Below are 20171 nucleotides of genomic sequence, written 5' to 3'. Positions count from 1 at the left end.
TCAGAGCAAATAACTTCTGGCTGGACTTCCTCCACCCACTGCAAGGCCAAGAGAGTGGCCATCAGCTCCACTGTATATACAGCCAGATGATCTATAAGACATGTCCTTACTTCCACCCCACATTCATGCACTACAAATGCTGACCCAGTACTTCCTGTCCTTGGATCTTTTGAACCATCTGTGTAAATGGCCACAAAATCCTGATACACAGTATCCAGATGTCTCTTAAACAAACCAGATGGATCAACACCGTCTCTATCTTTCTGTAGTCTCTCCAAGACAGGTGTGGCATATCAGGATGCTGATTAAACAGCATGATCATTGCACAGCTGCACATTGTGCTGGGGACAATAAAATGCCACTCTAAAATGTGCAGTTTTTTCACACAACACAATGCCACAGATGTCAAGTTTTGAAGGAGTGTGCAATTGGCATGCTGACTGCAGGAATGTCCACCAGAGCTGTTGCCAGAGAATTGAATGTTAATTTCTCTACCAAACAGAGTTGGGTAGGTTACTTTCTAAATGTAATCTGTTAGTTACCTGTCCAAAATTGTCATCAGTAACTCAACTTTTTGATTACCCAAACTCAGTAATGTAATCTGATTCCATTCAGTTATTAAGAAGCATTAGAAGACAAATGTATGTTACCAATTGAACGTCTTCTTTTGCAGGATAAATGCTGTCAATTAACTTCTGGGCCACATCCTGACTGATGGCAGCCCATTCTTGTCAGAATTTGTGGGGTTTTGTTTGTCCACCCGCCTCTTGAGGATTGACCACAAGGATGGGATTAAGGTCTGGGGAGTTTCCTGGCCATGGACCCAAAATATCAATGTTTTGTTCCCCGAGCCACTTAGTTATCACTTTTGCCTTATGGCAAGGTGCTCCATCATGCTGGAAAAGGCATTGTTCGTCACCAAACTGTTCCTGGATGGTTGGGAGAAGTTGCTCTCGGAGGATGTGTTGGTACCATTCTTTATTCATGGTTGTGTTCTTAAGCAAAATTGTGAGTGAGCCCACTCCCTTGGCTGAGAAGCAACCCCACACGAGTGGTCTCAGGATGCTTTACTGTTGGCATGACACAGGACTGATGGTAGCGCTCACCTCGTCTTCTCCGGAAAAAAGCTTGTCCGGATGCCCCAAACAATCGGAAAGGGGATTCATCAGAGAAAACGACTTGACCCCAGTCCTCAGCAGTCCAATCCCTGTACCTTTTGCAGAGTATCAGTCTGTCCCTGATGTTTTTCCTGGAGAGAAGTTGCTTCTTTGCTGCCCTTCTTGATACCAGGCCATCCTCCAAGTCTTTGCCTCACTGTGCGTGCAGATGCACTCACACCTGCCTGCTGCCATTCCTGAGCAAGCTCTGTACTGGTGGTGCCCCAATCCCGCAGCTGAATCAACTTTAGGAGACTGTTCTGGAGCTTGCTGGACTTTCTTGGGTGCCCTGAAGCCTTCTTCACAATTGAACCGCTCTCCTTGAAGTTCTTGATGATCCGATAAATGTTTTTTTTTTAGGTACAATCTTACTGGCAGCAATATCCTTGACTGTGAAGCCCTTTTTAAGCAAAGCAATGACGGCACATGTTTCCTTGCAGGTAACCATGGTTGACAGAGGAAGAACAATGATTCCAAGCACCACTCTCCTTTTGAAGCTTCCAGTCTGTTGTTCGAACTCAATCAGCATGACAGAGTGATCTCCAGCCTTGTCCTCGTCAACACTCACACCTGGGTTAACGAGAGAATCACTGACATGATAGCTGGTCCTTTTGTGGCAGGGCTGAAATGCAGTGGAAATGTTTTTGGGGGATTCAGTTCATTTGCATGGCAAAGACGGACTTTGCAATTCATCTGATCACTCTTCATAACATTCTGGAGTATATGCAAATTGCCATCATACAAACTGAGGCAGCAGACTTTGTTGAAATGTATATTTGTGTCATTCTCAAAACTTTTGGCCACGACAGTACACCACTGTTGTCATCCTTACCTCCAAGCATTTATTACAATTGGATAATCTTTGGATGCCGACGGGGGGGGGTTGCTGGTAAAGTAATGGATCAGTTACTGTTTTTTTGTGATCCGTTACTTCCCAACCCTGACAAACCACCTCCAACGTCGTTTTAGAGGATTTGGAAGTACGTCCGACCAGCCTCAACTGCAGACCACACGTTACCACGCCAGCCCAGGACTTCCACATCCAGCTTCTTCACCTGCAGGATTGTCTGAGACCAGCCAACTGGACATTTGGATTATTTCTGTCTGTAATAAATCCCTTTTGTGGGGAAAAACTCATTCTGATTGGCCCAGTCATGTGAAATTCATAGATTAGGGCCTAACTGACTGATTACCTTTTATGAACTGTAACTCAGTAAAATTGTTGTATGTTGTGTTTATTTTTGTTCGGTATATATAAGCCAGCTTCACATAGCAAATAAGATTTGAAATCAATTAATTTCTGGTTAAAGTGAGAAAATCACTGCCAAGGAGCATCAATTATTAAAAGTCTGAACAATAGATCAAAAAAATAACATGACAACATACATGGCTCAACATAATTTATTTTTGTTTTATGTTAAAATGTACAGAGTTCTTTGAAAGTACTTGCTAAGAAAGAAAAACAAATAAATGGAAATACATACAGGGACAAAGTAGAGAGACCGAGGCAGCAGGGCACTATCAACCATCGCTATGCACCCAGCAAGCCTCACCTCTATATTGTACTCTCTTAGCTCACAATGCACCATGTACAATTACAAAGGATACAAAAAGGGAAGCGATATAAACAGACAAATATACTGAGCTCATTTTTACATGCCTCTTAAAACGCAAGGAAGTTGTCCTATGCACACACACACACAAAAAATCAAAACAAAAGAACGGCTAAGTGGCCTTCAGATATGTTTTTTCCTTTTGTTTTAAAATAGCATTAATATACTACACAAAGATAGAAAACTCTAGAGATGAGATGGAATGGAGAGGTTAAAAGGCATCTTAAATTCACTAAAAGTGAGAAATTTTTTTGTTTTGAATTTCTTAATAATATTACCTCGAGTCGAGCTAAAAAATGTAGTTTTTTTCCTGAAACAGAAGTGAAAAAAATGACAGTACCAATGTCAGAATATTTCTTTTTTATATTATAGAAAAAACATTCTCTACAATAGGTTTTCTAAAGTCAAAAAGAGTCAGCTTGTGTCATAAAAGAAAGCTGCCCAGTCTGATAAAGTTCAGAGAAATTAAAAAAACAAATAATATATGAAAACATCAGGTCTGTAAGAAAAGTATCCTCATTTTGACTTTGAATACTGGAACATTGGGTCAATTCCTCCACCACCCGTCCCATCCTAACACAGTGACCATCCAGATGTCTGTGTGTGGGGGGGGGCAAGGCGTACACAATGCACAGTATTTGGCATTGGCCACCTCTCCGTATGTCGATGGTCCATAGAGCGCAGACATCTCTACTAATTAATGGAAGTGCACTGCAGACTTGCACAGATTGACTCATTTTAACAGAAAACAGTGTTCAGAGAGGATGCCTTGACCTCGGTTTGTGGGTTACTAACACTTGAATGAAGTGGCTCAGCTAATTTCCAACAGCTGGTTTTCCTTAAAGCAGTGAGTTACTCCACCTGGCAGACCGCATCTCTTTCCCTGGAAGGTAAACTGCATGGGGATGACAGACATACACCATCAACTGGGTAAAAAAGCCTAATAATAGCCTTCTGTAGAGTGTGACCAACATTATTATTATTTTAAATAAAATGTAAGTGCTGCAATGTCTTCTGCCTGCCACTGAGGGGAGACTAGCTGGCTCGCTGACTGACAATGCTGGACTGTGAATCGACAGGAAGTAGCAGAATATTTACATCTAAACATTCCAGAACGAACAGCTACAGCATCCTGGGTGGAGTGGTGCCCCCCCAGATACACACCCTCCTACCAGGAAGACAGACTCCTGACACTGTTGTGACACTTAGGACCCATGAATCTCAACTCTGAGACTGAAGTGCCCCGGCTCACCAAGTGGCAATGGAGAGGGGTGTGTGTGTGTGTGTGTGTGTGTGAGAGAGAGAGAGAAAGAGAGTGAGAGAGAGAGAGTGTGTGTGTCGGCGCTAGAGGGTGTACCACCATTTCAGTATGCCATACTTCAAGACCAAAGCATAGAGGTTGGACTGCACGCAAGTTGTTTTCAACGGTTGTCAAAATAAAAACAATGAAAGTATTCAAATATAATGAAAGAAAAGTCCATCTACAATTATAATCAGTCTCTTTTTTTCCAAGTTAAGGCTTCCTATGTCAATTACAATATTGTGTGCATGGTTTAATATATTTAGTTAACCTCTCAGTTTTGACAATGTAAGGTCCTCCAAAGTCCATGTTTCAGCCCATCTTCTTCCTCCTCCTCCTCCTCCCAGTAAACAGTGGAGGGGAGCCTTCCGTTAGCGTAGAAACTGTGCCAGAGAGGAGCGTGTCGTGTAGGTCTGACTAGACTAGTTCAGTCTGCCAGACAGTACCAGAGGTCCAGTTACACGTTATGTATCGTGCCAGCATACTCCCTACACAGCCAGCTTGGGGGTGGGGGATGAATCCAACTGAATAGAACAAAATTACACATACAAAACATTGAAAATAGTCTCCCCTTGCTCTCCCCTTATGCTCGCTCTGGCTTTGGAGAGGGTGGATTCAACACCAAGTAATACAGTAAAGAGAGGCGACAGCAGAGTCACTCCCTACTCATCTGCTCATGTAAGGCGACTGTTTGGGGACGCCGGCGTAACTGTGGTGGGTGGGGCCCGTGTACATCATGTTGCCGTGGTGATTGGGCTGCATAGGCTGCTGCGGGTACCCCTGCCCCCCCATCATGCCCATCTGCATTTGCATGGGGTACTGGGCGGGCTGGTTCATGTAAGGGGGGTTCCCATGGTAACCACTGTTCATCATAGGCTGTGGCATGCGGTAGCCGGCCGACATGGCGTTCAGCTGGTTCATGTTCATGGTGTTGTAACCGGCCGGCGTGGGCATCAGGTTGGGCATCATACTGCGCTGCACGGCCAGGGTACGGGGCGAGCCCTGCATGGCCACGGACCCAGAGCTGCGGCCGTACAGCTGCTGCTGGTGCGGGGAGGGAGCGGGGGCCAGCTGGGCCTTGGAGCGGATGGCGATGTGGCCCTTCACTGTGGCCATCTGGCCCTGTAGCCTCTGGGTGTGGGGCGGGGGAGGCAGGCCGATGTTGCCTGTGGGCATGTTGCACTGCAGCTGCAGGGAGCCCAGGTTCATGGAGCCAGAGCTCATTTGTGGAGGGGGGCTCATGGTGGCCTGGCCCTGGGTTAAGGGAGGGTGTGGGGAGGGGGAGAGCTGGGCCAGACCGGGGTTAGACAGAGAAACACTGGTGGCGTATGACGTGACAGAGGCAGAGTGCGAGTAGGGCATGGCGTGGGGGTCCATGATGGTGTTGGTGAGCTGCTGCAGCTTAGCCAGGCTGAACGTGGCCGAGGGCTGGGGGTAACCCCCTGCACCAAAGTCCTGGCCCATCCGCTCGTACAGGCTGCGGCCCCCACCCTGGGAGGCACTCTCAGGGATCTCCATGATCATTGGCGTGGAGCCAAAGCCGTTCCCCATACTGCACTGGGATAGGGGCTGCTGCTGCTGGGGCGTGTGGGGGTTTGGAGGGGCCGAGGGCTGGGGGTTGGGAGCCTGCTGCTGCTGAGGGGGCTGCTGCACTTTTTTCTGGGACTGCTGGCTGGCGCTGGGCGGCCTCTCGTTCACAAAGCTCTGAGGGGACTTGATGCCTTGGTGGGTGTTAGCAGACGGCGGACGGGGTGGCAGCGGAGGCTGAGACACACTGTTGTTGCCACCCATGTTGGCTCCCGGACCATTATTGGGCCCTGGCCCGGTCTGTTGGATGAGGCTGCAGCTGCCCATGGCGAGCTGTGATGTCACGGCGCCGCTGGGAGACGTGAGGCCGGGCGCCGGGACAAAGGAGTAGCTGTTGCCCTGTGAGGAGGGCGTGGCCGAGTTAGAGGAAGAGCCCGCCGCCGAGGAGGTCGAGGCGACCGCATGGTTACCACTGTTGTTCCCTCCCCCGCTGCCCATGGTGGAATCGTAGCTGCTGGGATTGTCATAGTTCTCTGTGGTGCTCTCGATGCTACCCAGGTCACTGAATCCACTGTCCACCACCTGCTGGGAGTGGTCCGACACCGACGGCACGTCCATCATGGGACTGGTCTCCATGTTCTGCAGGGACGGGGCTGACAGAGAGCTGGGGTGCTCAGGGGTGATCTGGGTGTACACCCCTCCCCCTGTTCCCCCAGTAGGGCCTGGCGTGCCCTCTCTCTGCTGCCCCAGCCCAGACTCCATCACCCCTCCTGGGGTCACGCCTGCTGGGCTGTTGACGGAGCGGACTGATTGGCTAGGTAAGGGGGTCATGGGGGGGTTGGTATGGGGTAGGGGGCTGCTGTGTTGGGAGGCTCCACACTCCTCCACCAAAGCCAGGTGGGTAGCCTCCTCCTCGGCCTCCCCGGCGTGGCTGTAGCTCTGCAGGGTGCGGCAGGCGGCCAGCGTCTCTTCACAGTCCTGGTAGGCTCCGTGGGAGACCCCGTGGCTTTCTGGCTCCTCGTCCTGGGCCTCTCCCTGGGTCAGAGACTGGACCGCCTGCACCGTCTCCAGGTCCAGCTCGTTGTTGTGGTGGTGCTGGCTGTGGTGGGACCCGTGGTGGTGGGTCAGCTCCTCCTTGAAGGAGTCGGGGTGCTGGTGGGGGTGTGGGTGCTGGTGGGGGTGCTGGGGCTCCATCAGCACCGTGACAGCCTTGTCCTCGGGGTGCAGCGGCTGCTGCTCTAGGGGCTCGGAGGGGACTGAGATGGCTGTCACAGTCTCCACCGCCGCAGCTGCCGCTGCTGACTCCTCCGCCTCTCGCCGCCGCCTCCTCTCGTCCTGTGCTGCGTCCAGCGGCCGGCACTTCACCTCCTGCAGCTCCTCCTCCGCCTCTTCGTCGTCCTCCTCTTCGTCCTCCTCCTCTTGCTTGCTGACATAGGCGTCTCTGGCCTGCACGCTTCCCTGCATGTCTAAAAAACCTTCACCACCCTGGGGTTCCTCTTTGACGGGCGGAGAGCAGGCGGGGGAGGCAGGCTCTTCCTCCTCCTCAGAGTCCTGGCTCTTCCTCTTCTTGCTGTTGCTCTTGTCCTCCAGGTGTCCGTCTCCTTCGTCGTCTGCATCATGGTCTTCGCTGCGTCTGCTCCCCGAGCCTGGCATTGCCACGGTCCTCCTGCTGCTGCTGCCCAGGCTCGCACACTCCTCGTCCTCCCTCTCCTCGTCTTCCTCATCCTCCCTGTCAGCCATGTCTCTGTTCTTGTCTGGCCTGCTGGGCTGAGGGGCACTGGGGCCTCCGGTAGAAGACGGGGAGAGCAGGGAGCGGGTCGGTGGATGGCTCGGTTTGTCCTCTACCCAGCCCCTCTCCGTCTCCTCCTCCTCCGAGACAGGGAGCGGCTTAGGGACGGGTTGTTGTAGCAGGGATGGGTTTTTGGGCGGTCGCCCCCGCCTCTTGGGGATCTTCTGCTCCACGGGCTTGGGGCGGTAGTCGTCCTCTTCATCAGAGTCTTTGCGTTTGTCGATGTCGGTAGCTGCAGCTTTGGAAGGCCTCTTGCAGGCTCGGTCCTCTAGCTGCTGGGGACGCTTGTCTAGCTGCTGCCCCCCTCCCAGACCCAGCCTCGGTCTCTCTGCCTCCTGCCTCTTGGCCTCCTCCTGGGCCCGCTGTAGGTCCCAGCTCCGGGGCTTGCGGCCCGGCTTCATCTTGATCTTGGGGGGCATAGGGTCGCCCGAGGTGGTCAGACTGGTGTCCCCCGCGTTCTGGTTGGCCCCGCTGCCAGGTGGTCTGCCCGGCCATTTCCTCAAGTGCAGGGGCTTGCGGGGCTTGCCCTTGGGCCAGCCTTTCTTCTTCTTGACGGGGGACTCTGGGGTGTCTGCGGAGGCCGTGGGCTCTGGGTTCCGTAGGGAGGCAACTGACTTCAGAACAGGAGTGGGTTCTATACGAGAACAGAGGGGGAGAGATATCCATTGTTACACATACATATCTACTCAAGCAAGTACTGTATATCAATGCCTAGCTACTGTACACCTATACATTGCTACATACAATGGGGCAAAATAGTATTTAGTCAGCCACCAATTGTGCAAGTTCTCCCACTTAAAAAGATGAGGCCTGTAATTTTCATCATAGGTACACTTCAACTATGACAGACAAAATAAGATTTTTTCTCACCAGAAAATCTCCTTGTAGGATTTTTAATGAATTTATTTGCAAGTTTCTCTCAATACTTTGTTATATACCCTTTGTTGGCAATGACAGAGGTCACACACTTTCTGTAAGTTTTCACAAGGTTTTCACACACTGTTGCTGGTATTTTGGCCCATTCCACCATGCAGATCTCCTTTAGAGCAGTGATGTTTTGGGGCTGTTGCTGGGCAACACTGACTTTCAACTCCCTCCAAAGATTTTCTATGGGGTTGAGATCTGGAGACTGGCTAGGCCACTCCAGGACCTTGAAATGCTTCTTACGAAGCCACTCCTTCGTTGCCCGGGCGGTGTGTTTGGGATCATTGTCATGCTGAAAGACCCAGCCACGTTTCATCTTCAATGCCCTTGCTGATGGAAGGAGGTTTTCACTCAAAGTCTCACGATACATGGCCCCATTCATTCTTTCCTTTACACGGATCAGTCGTCCTGGTCCCTTTGCAGAAAAACAGCCCCAAAGCATGTTGTTTCCACCCCATGCTTCACAGTAGGTATGGTGTTCTTTGGATGCAACTCAGCATTCTTTGTCCTCCAAACACGATGAGTTGAGTTTTTACCAAAAAGTTACATTTTGGTTTCATCTGACGAGATGACATTCTCCCAATCTTCTTCTGGATCATCCAAATGCTCTCTAGCAAACTTCAGACGGGCCTGGACATGTACTGGCTTAAGCAGGGGGACACATCTGGCATTGCAGGATTTGAGTCCTGGCGGCGTAGTATGTTAATGATGGTAGGCTTTGTTACTTTGGTCCCAGCTCTCTGCTGGTCATTCACTAGGTCCCCCCGTGTGGTTCTGGGATTTTTGCTCACAGTTCTTGTGATCATTTTGACCCCACGGGGTGAGATCTTGCGTGGAGCCCCAGATCGAGGGAGATTATCAGTGGTCTTGTATGTCTTCCATTTCCTAATAATTGCTCTCACAGTTGATTTCTTCAAACCAAGCTGCTTACCTATTGCAGATTCAGTCTTCCCAGCCTGGTGCAGGTCTACAATTTTGTTTCTGGTGTCCTTTGACAGCTCTTTGGTCTTGGCCATAGTGGAGTGTGACTGTTTGAGGTTGTGGACAGGTGTCTTTTATACTGATAACAAGTTCAAACAGGTGCCATTAATACAGGTAACTAGTGGAGGACAGAGGAGCCTCTTAAAGAAGAAGTTATAGGTCTGTGAGAGCCAGAAATCTTGCTTGTTTGTAGGTGACCAAATACTTATTTTCCACCATAATTTGCAAATAAATTCATTAAAAATCATACAATGTGATTTTCTGGATTTTTTCCCCCTCATTTTGTCTGTCATAGTTGAAGTGTACCTATGATGAAAATTACAGGCCTCTCATCTTTTTAAGTGGGAGAACATGCACAATTGGTGGCTGACTAAATACTTTTTTGCCCAACGGTAAATAACTGCTCTGTTAGCCCTGTGGACTCACCGTCCTCCTCAGATTCTGTGAGGCTGGCTCGTCGGCCCCGCTTGGCCGTAGGGTCCGTGTGTCGGAGGGCGGAGCGGCCCGGGGGGTAGCGCCTCAGGGGGGTCTCCTCCTCCAGCCGGGGCATTGGCCTCTCAGAGTCAGAGTCCACGAAGGGCTCATCTAGCACCTCGGTGGTCTCGGAGATGGTCTCGGTCACCACGCTGCTGTGGGCGTGGCTGTGGCTGCGCTGACGCATGCGCCTCTTCCTCAGCGGTTTCTGGGGAGACATGGAAAAGCTATTGAAAACAGTAAAACGTTGCAGGCAGAAAGTGTGAATTTCTTATTTTGGAAGAGGTCAACACATGTCACTAATGTTTCTTTCGAGGTCACAACGTTCTTATCATTTGGAGTGACCTATATATCAAGCAGTTCAGCAGATCCAGTCTTTCCATTCACCTTGCATTTGAGCCCCAGGGTGGGTTTTGTGAGGATAGGTGGGGAGTGATCCCCAGTCTCCACGTCATCGTCACCATCCTCTTCCTCGCTGCTTTCACTGAAGCAGCTCCGTCTGACCGGCGACAGGTCGCTGAGCCTGGGTGACAGGGGCAACTGGGGCAAGGCCTCCCCGGGCCCCTCACTCAGCCTGCGCTCGGGGCCCGTCTTCTTCCTGGGAGGTCTCCCTCTGCTGCGTGGGGGTGGGACAACAGATTGCCTGCCAAGCATCTCTAGGGGCCTGATGGTGCCTGTAGAATCTGCCTGCTGCCTGTCTGAGGAGAAGAGGGAGGGTGGGCTGCTTCCGAATGTGGGGCTGGCATTAGTGCCCTCAGTTCTGTCCTCCTCCTCATCATCATCATCATCCTGCACTTCCACCCGGCTCTTTGGGGGTCGTCCTGGGCCCGGCCGCCTCTCGGCCCGCGGCCCATCCTTCACCTTGCCCCAGGGCCAGTTCTTGGGCGGGCGGCCCCTGCCCCGGCGCTCTCCGTTGGCGGGGGGAGGGGGGCGGTGGTCGGGGATGGGCAAAGGGCAGCGGACTGGGGAGGAGGCCGGAGAGCTTTGGCTAGCGGGGAACCCCGGGAAGCACTTTCTCTCTTCTTCCTCGCCTCCTCGGATGAGCCAGGAGAACGGAGACACCTTGTGGCTAGGCTTGATCTGTTTCAAAATATCAAATTAACTCCATAATTTACCACCCTAATACACACAATATTGTAATTTTTTTTAGAACCTGAAGCGTCATTTTCCTCACCTCCTTGCAGGTGTCCTCCTCTCCCTCTTCCTCCTCCTCCTCGCCCTCTCCCTCCACAGTGTTGGTGATGATGACGGGGGTCCAGCGGAGAGAGTCAGGGTCCACCTCTAGCAGCCGGGGCCTGGCGGTGAGACGAACCATGTGGGTGGACACCAGCTTCTCCTTGCGCACCAGGACTAGCCTACAGGACAGGGGGACAGAGACAGGGGAGGTCAAGGTGTCGTTCAGACAGATGGGTAAAACCTCACAGAGAGGGAAGAACCACTCTGAACAAATAACTCCCAAACAGACACGTGTTCCATGCTGTAGAAAAGTCTCGTCAGCTTTCAAATGGCCTTGGTAGTCAGCATGTCATTGCTCATTTCTGCGTCGTTGAATTTGTGACGGCATCGTGGTTACGCCTCTGACGGTGCAAGCGCATGTCTCACCGCTCCCCTCTCTGCTCCAGCATGTTGAGGTGGTGCAGCGTGGCGGTGATGTCCTGGGGGCAGATGCCCGTGATCTTGCTGAGGCGTCGGATGGTGAGCTGGCGGTCGCGGACCTCATGGAGACACTCCAGCACCACGCTGCGCCAATAGGCCGTGTAGGACAGCCGTCCCAGGTCTGACAGGGGCTTCTCTGGGGAGCCTGGCTGGCCCTCCCGCTTGGACAGCAGGTAGCCTAGAGGGGAGAGGAGAGAGAGACGGGAGCGGGCAGAGAACAAGGTTAATTTTAAAAATCAGTCAGAGGCACGAGGCGCATTTACATTTGACGGGCATTTCAGTCTGACTATTGGTGTATACGATTCAGTCCGACCGTGTGAAATAAATTCATGCTACCTTTTCTACCACTACTTGCCCTGTTACTACATGATAGTGGTCCAGCTTTTCCTCAGAATAACCATCACCTTCTAACCCTTCCAATTCAACCAGCTAAGCAGAGTAGGAAGGGGCCAATGCGGTTTTGATTATTCAGCTCAACAAGGAATTGGACCGTTATTCATTACAGGCACTTTGAGTCAGATTCCAACATGTTGCTAGTTCAATTGAATGGGATTGACTGCTATTCCGATGGCATTGACCAAGAACTCTACAGCAGCTTAGAACCCCTGGTTCGGCATCAGAGAGGTTTGGGGAGCGGAGGTATGAGCCTAGCTGAGAGCCTGAGTGGAGCTCCTTACTGAAGTCGATGAGGAAGCGGCCGTAGCCTTTGCGCTGGTACTGGGGAAGAATCATGATGCAGGACACGTTGTACTTCTGTTGACAGTGTTTCTCCTGGAGAGGAGAGAGAGAGGTAGAGAGAGTAGGCATGGAAACACACTCAGAGCAAGCCTGTGCTAGTACATACAGCAGGAGTCTTGTGTGTGAGCGTGGTAAGATAATTGCTGTGTTTTGGCCGATTCCAGGAGCACCTGCATCCGTAGACAGACAGACAGGAGGGTGAGACAGCATCAAAGCAACGGTGGTTTCTCTGTATACAGAGGGATTCACCGGAGTAGAAGGAAGGTGCGTCTTGACCAGGGTTCCCCGGAGAGCTACCGACCAATTGGTTATCACCAATCTAGCACAGCTGATTCTAATAATTAGCTGGTTGATAAACTGAAAAAAAATCAGGTCAGTTACATTGGTTTGGAGCAAAAAACCTACAGGAGGGTAGCTCTCCAGGAACTCCAGGAACAGGGTTGGAGAGCCCTGGTGTAGACACCGACCTAAAGACACATTATCGTTAAATTTGTGATGGCGTCATGATTTTGACTGTGTGTGCGTCTCACCGCTCCCCTCTCTGCTCCAGTATGAGGTGGTGCAGCGCGGCGGTGATGTCCTGGGAGCAGCGCAATAGTGTGTGTGTGTACTAAGATAATTGCTGTGTTTTGGCATGCAGCCTATGTGAAGAAGAGCCCCTGCATCCATACAGACACTGGGGAGACAGAAATGCGTCAAAGCAGCCGTGGTCGTTGCTCTGCACACTGAGGGATTCACCAGAGTTAAACGAAGGTGCACCTAGACAGTGATCTACAGACAGTTTGTGCTTTTCCACTCGGAACGGTTAAGGTTAGGATTTTTGGGATGGTAAGCTGCTCCTAGATCTGTACCTAAAGAAACGTGTGGGTTCACCCTGTTGTGTTTCCTAGTGTTTCCTAATGTACAACTTCCTCCAGGACTGCCGCGCAGAGACGCAAGAGGTGGAGTTCGCCCCATTAGTTTGCGCTACATAAATCAATGTTTTTTTTCTGTGATCGAATAAACATTGCATCTCGGCCCCTTTTCAATGCAGCAAAATGAAGTTGGATTATGTTGTAGGCAGAGCCAGAGCACACGGAGTAGAATTCTATTGACGGGGGCTAGTCCACCAGAGGTCTTTCAAGCACCCACAAGTGAATACGCTTTTCAGATCAGTGCAGTGCGAGTGCACAATTGTTGCTATTCTTTGCAAGTCTGCGCGTTATAAAGCCCAGTTATAGATAAGTATAGGTCAGTAATGGGGAGTTACTGCTTCCTACAAGAGCACAAAAGTGTCGGCCACATTTCAAGCCGTCTATGAAAAGCCAGTCAGGCCAACTTAAAAAAAAATCTTGTGTCTTAATTAAAGGGGCAGTGTTGTATTTTGAGACCGGCTTGAATATGCAAATAAGCCAATAGGCAAAGGGTAGCTTACGTTGCCTAATTCTCTGTATGGTAACAGTTACATTTTGTTGAATGGGTTTTTTGCATCATTCAATAAAATGCCATTTACAGTCATCTATTTGGCCCATGGTGTTACAGACCAAGAAAACAAAATCATTCATCAATGCCAAGCCCTTCATAATATACAAACGTTTTTAAAGTCTCACGTAATGTAGGCCCGCATTGACCACCGCATATAGGCTACATGGAGAAATCAAAAGCTACAGTATTTCCCTATGAAAATGTTATGGGATTTGCTCCTTTGGTTTTATTGGTAGGTCAGTCTGATAGTCCTACATTATGCTCAAATAGCCTATTGGCTACTGTCTAAAATTGTAAGGGTACAGCCTCAGTGTTCACTGTAAACGCGCGCCGGGAAGTTACGCAAAAAAAGTTTCCACTCACAAGACCTCAAATTTGCTCATTGCCCCCCAAGAAATTTAACGGAACGTTGCTTATGTGTGTATATAAATCTTCATTTATTTGGTGGTTAGACGTACCTTGGAGAAATAGCCCACCAGGTGGCAGCCCTTGCTGTCGTTCTGTGTGAGAACGTAGAAGAGGAAGGGCTCCACGTCGTAGTACAGCGTCTTGTGGTCCAGGAACAGCTTCGCCAACAAACACAGGTTCTGACAGTAGATTGTGCTCATGTTCCCATCCACCTGAGACCACACACACACCATGAATGAAATGAAAACCTATATTTCCTAGAAGGGAATTTGATTTGCACATCATGAGCACAGACAGCAACCACCAATCTGACAAAGACAATTATTCACAATTGACTACAATGACCCAAGGTCAAAAGGGCAGTCTTCACTGCACCATTCAGCCCGTTTCCGAACCGCAACGTCAGTAACTCTGAGACACTCATGGGATACGGGAGGGGAGTCGATTGCTTTTATAGCCTCAGACAATGATGCCAACGATGTGAAGCCATGGCATCCCTGGTGTCCCAGGCTGGGCGAGCGAGGGGCTCCCTGGCAGGCAGCCAGACCTCCCAGCTATTCTACTCTGCTGCTGAGTGAGGACAGGAGGGGACGAGGCGGGCTGGAGAGGCAGCGAAACTGCAGACGCTATCCTACAAGACAGGCGGACGGCCATAGACTGACGGGCCCTCAATTAGAGGCCTGCAGTATGTACTGGTACAGCGGTTCTCAACCTTCTGCACATTGGATGTCACTGACCAGGAACTCCGATGGTTAGCTGACACCACGGTAGTTGGTTCCGAAGTGATAGTTTTTACACAAGCAGTCCCGGTTCCAGGTACAACAAAACAAAAAGACTAGCAGTAGTTGTACTAGATAACAATCTAGGTACAGTAGCTTCACATAAGGCGGTGCTCTCTGTCAATATTATAACAAGGTGGTTTTGGGAACAGTTGACGCCTCGGTGGGGGAACGAGAGTCTTTGTCAAATGCCTGTGTGACACTGCCACTCTTGGCAGAGGACGTAGAAGGAGCAGGGTGGTTTTGTGGCGGGGGGAGGTGACCTCGCCCCCCCCCCCCATCTTGTATCCCTCTTTCAGTCTCACCTCGAACACGGAGACGTCGTCCTTCCTGTAGATCTCGTCGGCTGGAGGGTGGAACCAGGCGCACTTCCTCATGTGCTGGAAGAGGATGCTGCGACTCTTGACGTAACGCAGGCAGAACTCACACAGGTAGAGCTTAGGCAACCTGGGCCAAGCAGAGGAGGGAGAAGATTGAGGGGGAAAGGGTGAGACATCCCGTTACATGAGGGCAAACTAACAGTGGACTGACTCAGAGTGGAGCGTGTGGGGAAAGCAGCGTGGGTGGTGTCGTTCATTACCTGCTGTACTCTTGTGGGTACGGAGAAGAGTACCAAGTCTGGATCTCAAACTTGCCGAACTCGATGACAGACGGGCAACGCATTTGGGGATCTGGAGGGCCGGTCACCCCGACTTTCTGCAAAGGCAAAGAAATATAGACCAAAGAAGACAAAAAAGAAAGGGAGACAGACACACGGAGCGAGAGAAAGAGAGGAGGGTTCAGTTTTGGAGCTACAGCATCAAGCGAAGGCCAGGTTTTCCAACAGGGTATTAAGAAGAGCATGGAGCAGACAGATTACACACCAGGGATTACTGGGCTTTCTGACTGCCCCCTGCCTAACCCAGCACAGCGTGTGGTTGTGTTTGCCTGACACGCACCAGCACTCAAACACACACACTTAAGTGACAGGAAGACACATACTCACACAGGCACAGTAAAGCAGAAACAAACTGGTCTCCTGTGCTCATAGGATTATTATTAGCTCTCTGGTCTGTCTTGAGTGGAAACTCTAGGCATCTGCCACTGGGTTCTGTTGACACGCTGGTAACCACACGCTTCCACACACACAGAGAGGCCCCTCACCCATGCCTACAGTGTCAGGTCTTTTTCACTGACTGCCATGACAGGGGAGAGAGGATCCACTCTAAGACAAAAGCGAGCAGTACCAGAATGCGTCTATTCTACACCATTTGTAAACAAACCACAACACAAAAAAGGAAAGCCATCAATTATAAAATCCAAAGTGGACATTTTAAATCGCTGAGTGTGCACCTCTACCTTTCACCTGCCTGTCCTATTCTCCTACCGAGCAAGACTAGAGAAAAGTCTGACGGGAGGAGGAGAATAAAACAACGTTGGCAATGAGAGTTTCTCCTGTGATGTACAGCAACGCGTTGAAGCTCTGCAGCGTCTGTACCAGTGAGGAATCACAACGGAATAGACACTGATAGAAAGATATGGAGGGCAGCTGATCTCTCACACACACAGAGAGACAATCAAAGAGACAGACACACAGAGCGAGAGAGACAGACAGACAGGACAGAGAGCAAGAGACAGCGAGAGTGAGACGGACAGCGAGACTTTCTTTCCTTCTCTGTCTGTGATTACCTGTAGTGCCAGCTCCTGGATGCGTCTGAAGAGTTCCACGTCTTTCTCGGTCAGGTTCTCATGTCCTGGCAGCTTGTCCTCATCCTCACGCCAGTCACTACTGTCCTGATTGTCTGTGGAGGGAAGAAACAGCCGGCGGGACACTTACAGAAAGGGAACAGAACAGTCGTGTCTTAAGGTTCTGACAGACACAAGGTGCTGGAACTTGTAAATGGTATTTGGGCTTTTATTAGGATCCCCACTAGCTGTTGCCAAAGCAGCAGCTACTCTTTCTCGGGTCCGCACCAAACACGACATAATACAGAACATTAATAGACAAGAACAGCTCAAGGACAGAACTACGTCAATTTTAAAAAATGGCACGCGTAGCCTACATATATCAGCACACACACAAGCTATCTAGGTCAAACAGGGGGAGAAGCGTTGGGCCGTGAGGTGTGTGGACAAACGTCTGGACAGTAAGGAAGTTCTGCAGGTGTTGAGTCTGACTGAGGAACATCGTATGAAGTGCATCGTTTGACTGACAAATAAAGCCACTACAGCCTCTCCTTCACCCTCAGTATTCAACGCATTATTCCAGCCTCCCCTCCTCACCTGTCCTGTCGTCGCCCTCTCCCTTACGTATGGCCTTCTTACGGATGCGGTACTGCTGGGAGTAGTCCACCTCGTGCCGGGCCTTGCGTCCGTCTGGCGAGGGCGTGAAGAACTTGGTGAGGGCATCAATCAGGCCCTTGGTCTTCCTGTTGAAGCGCAGGCCGCCTTGCTCCGACGAGTCCTCCCGCAGGGAGAACAGCAGCCGATCGTCGCCAGGGTAACCCTCGCAGGACGAGCTGGACGACGAGCGTGGGGAGGAGCACTGCGAGCGACGGTCCGCCTTCCGCCGGCCACGCCCACCTGGCCCACTCAGCTTCTTGAAGGGCCGGCCTGGTCTGCAACGGGAGAGAGGATTGGTCAGAGACCCAGCAGGAAAAATCAACACACTACACAGACGACTAAGGACTAGAGGTCGACCGATTAATCGGAATGGCCGATTAATTAGGGCCGATTTCAAGTTTTCATAACAATCGGAAATCTGTATTTTTGGACACCGATTTGGCCCCCAAAAAATACCTTTATTTCATCTTCATTTAATTGGGCAAGTCAATTAAGAACAAATTCTTATTTTCAATGACGGCCTAGGAACGGTGGGTTAACTGCCTTGTTCAGGGGCAGAACGACAGATTTTTACCTTATCAGCTCAGGGATTCAATCTTGCAACCTTACAGTTAACTAGTGCTTCTACACCTGCATTGCTTGCTGTTTGGGGTTTTAGGCTGGGTTTCTGTACAGCACTTTGAGATATCAGCTGATGTACGAAGGGCTATATAAATACATTTGATTTGAACTAGTCCAATGCACTAACCAACTGTCTCTCATTGCACTCCACGTGGAGCCTGCCTGTTACACGAATGCAGTAGAAGCCAAGGTAAGTTGCTAGCTAGCATTAAACTTATCTTATAAAAAACAATCAATCATAATCACTAGTTAACTACACATGGTTGATGATATTACTAGTTTATCCAGCATGTCCTGCGTTGCACATAATCGATGCGGTACGTATTCGCAAAAAAGGACTGTCCTTGCTCCAATGTGTACCTAACCATAAACATCAATGCCTTTCTTAAAATCAATACACAGAAATATATATTTTTAAACCTGCATATTTAGCTAAAAGAAATCCAGGTTAGCAGGTAATATTAACCAGGTGAAATTGTGTCACTTCTCTTGCGTTGATTGCACGCAGAGTCGGGGTATATGCAACAGTTTGGGCCGCCTAATTTGCCAGAATTTTACGTAATTATGACATAACATTGAAGGTTGTGCAATGTACCAGGAATATTTAGACTTAGGGATGCCACCCGTTAGTTAAAATACGGAACGGTTCCATATTTCACTGAAAGAATAAGCGTCTCGTTTTCGAAATTATAGTTTTCGGATTTGACCATATTATTATTATTTATTTTTTTACCTTTATTTAACTAGGCAAGTCAGTTAAGAACAAATTCTTACTTTCAATGACGGCCTAGGAACAGTGGGTTAACTGCCTGTTCAGGGGCAGAACAACAGATTTGTACCTTGTCAGCTCGGGGATTTGAACTTGCAACCTTTCGGTTACTAGTCCAACAATCTAACCACTAGGCTACGCTGCCACCCTTAATGACCCAAGGCACGTATTTCTGTGTGTTATTATGTTATAACTAAGTCTATGATTTGATAGAGCAGTCTGACAGAGATGGTAGGCACCAGCAGGCTCGTAAGCATTAATTCAAACAGCACTTTCGTGAATTTTGCCAGCAGCTCTTTGCAATGCTTCAAGCATTGAGCTGTTTATGACTTCAAGCCTATCAACTCGCGAGATTAGGCTGGTGTAACCGATGTGAAATGACTAGCTAGTCCGCGGGGTGGGCGCAAATACCGTTTCAAACGTCACTCGCTCTGAGACTTGGAGTGGTTGTTCCCCTTGCTCTGCATGGGTAACGCTGCTTCGAGGGTGGCTGTTGTCGATGTGTTCCTGGTTCGAGCCCAGGTAGGGGCGGAAGCTATACTAAAATGACTATAAGAACATCCAATAGTCAAAGGTATATGAAATACAAATGGTATAGAAAGAAATAGTCATATAATTCCTATAATAACTACAACCTAAAACCTATTACCTTGGAATATTGAAGACTCATGTTAAAAGGAACCACCAGCTTTCATATGTTCTCATGTTCTGAGCAAGGAACTGAAACATTAGCTTTCTTACATAGCACATCGTGCACTTTTACTTTCTTCTCCAACACTTTGTTTTTGCATTATTTAAACCAAATTGAACATGTTTCATTATTTATTTGAGGCTAAATTGATTTTATTGATGTATTATATTAAGTTAAAATAAGTGTTCATTCAGTATTGTTGTAATTGTCATTATTACAAATAAAATAAATCAAATTGCCCGATTAATAGGTATCGGCTTTTTTTGGTCCTCCAATAATCGGTTTCGCCATTGAAAAATCATAGACCTCCACTAAGGACTGGTCATTTGGAAGCGTCAAGAGCCACTGAACACAGCCAAAACGTAAAAACTAAACTAATGATCGATTGTACAGATCGTCATTCATGTTTCCAATGATCGAATAGTGTCAACAAATGAGTAAGGCTCGGTCCTCGACTCCCGAAATTAAAACGTCGATCGGTGAGTTTCATATTTAGATTCTTATGCTCCGATAAAGCTTCATTTCCAGCATGAAACACAGCAGACTTTTTTTTTTGTAGCTATTAGGCCCTGTCATTAAACAGTTTGTGGTCATGGGAAATGGTCTACTCCGGCCAGTGAAACTGTAGCGGGGCCGATCTGAAGTTGCCTGCTGTGTTTCACGGGTCCTGCGACACGCCGTGCCCGAGTTGCTGGCCCCCGGATGGTGCTGCCGGGCAGCTGCCCTCTCCGTCGCGTTACCAACCTGTTCTTGGGTCGTCCCAGTGGTGCGTTGTAGCGCCGTTTGATTTGTGCCGCCTTTTCATGTAAGAGCTTTCTGCCCTTTTTCCTGGGCTGACACATCTGACAGATCCACATGCCTGGTGGGAGAGCAGAGCAGATCAGAGCATTGTGTATTAGCTTAGCTGGCATTAAACCTCTTCGGTACTACTACTATTCTATGACATGCACCGACCACA

General features: G+C 49.5%; 1 protein-coding gene across 1 annotated transcript in view; it reads right to left on the bottom strand.

The window, feature by feature from the left end:
* Positions 1 to 2542: 2542 nt before the first annotated feature.
* LOC135543499 (histone acetyltransferase KAT6A-like) overlaps positions 2543 to 20171 on the bottom strand; it is a 35207-nt gene continuing 17578 nt past the window's right edge. The window contains exons 5-16 of the mRNA XM_064970815.1: positions 19958 to 20072; positions 17073 to 17407; positions 16479 to 16591; positions 15391 to 15506; positions 15116 to 15257; positions 14082 to 14243; positions 12099 to 12192; positions 11368 to 11599; positions 10940 to 11120; positions 10153 to 10845; positions 9718 to 9973; positions 2543 to 8020 (exon numbers count right to left, since the gene is read on the bottom strand). Of these exons, the coding sequence (XP_064826887.1) occupies positions 4737 to 8020; positions 9718 to 9973; positions 10153 to 10845; positions 10940 to 11120; positions 11368 to 11599; positions 12099 to 12192; positions 14082 to 14243; positions 15116 to 15257; positions 15391 to 15506; positions 16479 to 16591; positions 17073 to 17407; positions 19958 to 20072 (5723 nt within the window). The 3' untranslated portion in view covers positions 2543 to 4736. The remainder of the gene's footprint in view (positions 8021 to 9717; positions 9974 to 10152; positions 10846 to 10939; positions 11121 to 11367; positions 11600 to 12098; positions 12193 to 14081; positions 14244 to 15115; positions 15258 to 15390; positions 15507 to 16478; positions 16592 to 17072; positions 17408 to 19957; positions 20073 to 20171) is intronic.

This window comes from Oncorhynchus masou, chromosome 1 (genome assembly GCF_036934945.1).
Source record: "Oncorhynchus masou masou isolate Uvic2021 chromosome 1, UVic_Omas_1.1, whole genome shotgun sequence".
In the NCBI taxonomy this organism is placed as follows: Eukaryota; Metazoa; Chordata; class Actinopteri; order Salmoniformes; family Salmonidae; genus Oncorhynchus; species Oncorhynchus masou.
This window is presented reverse-complemented; position numbering and strand designations above follow the sequence as displayed.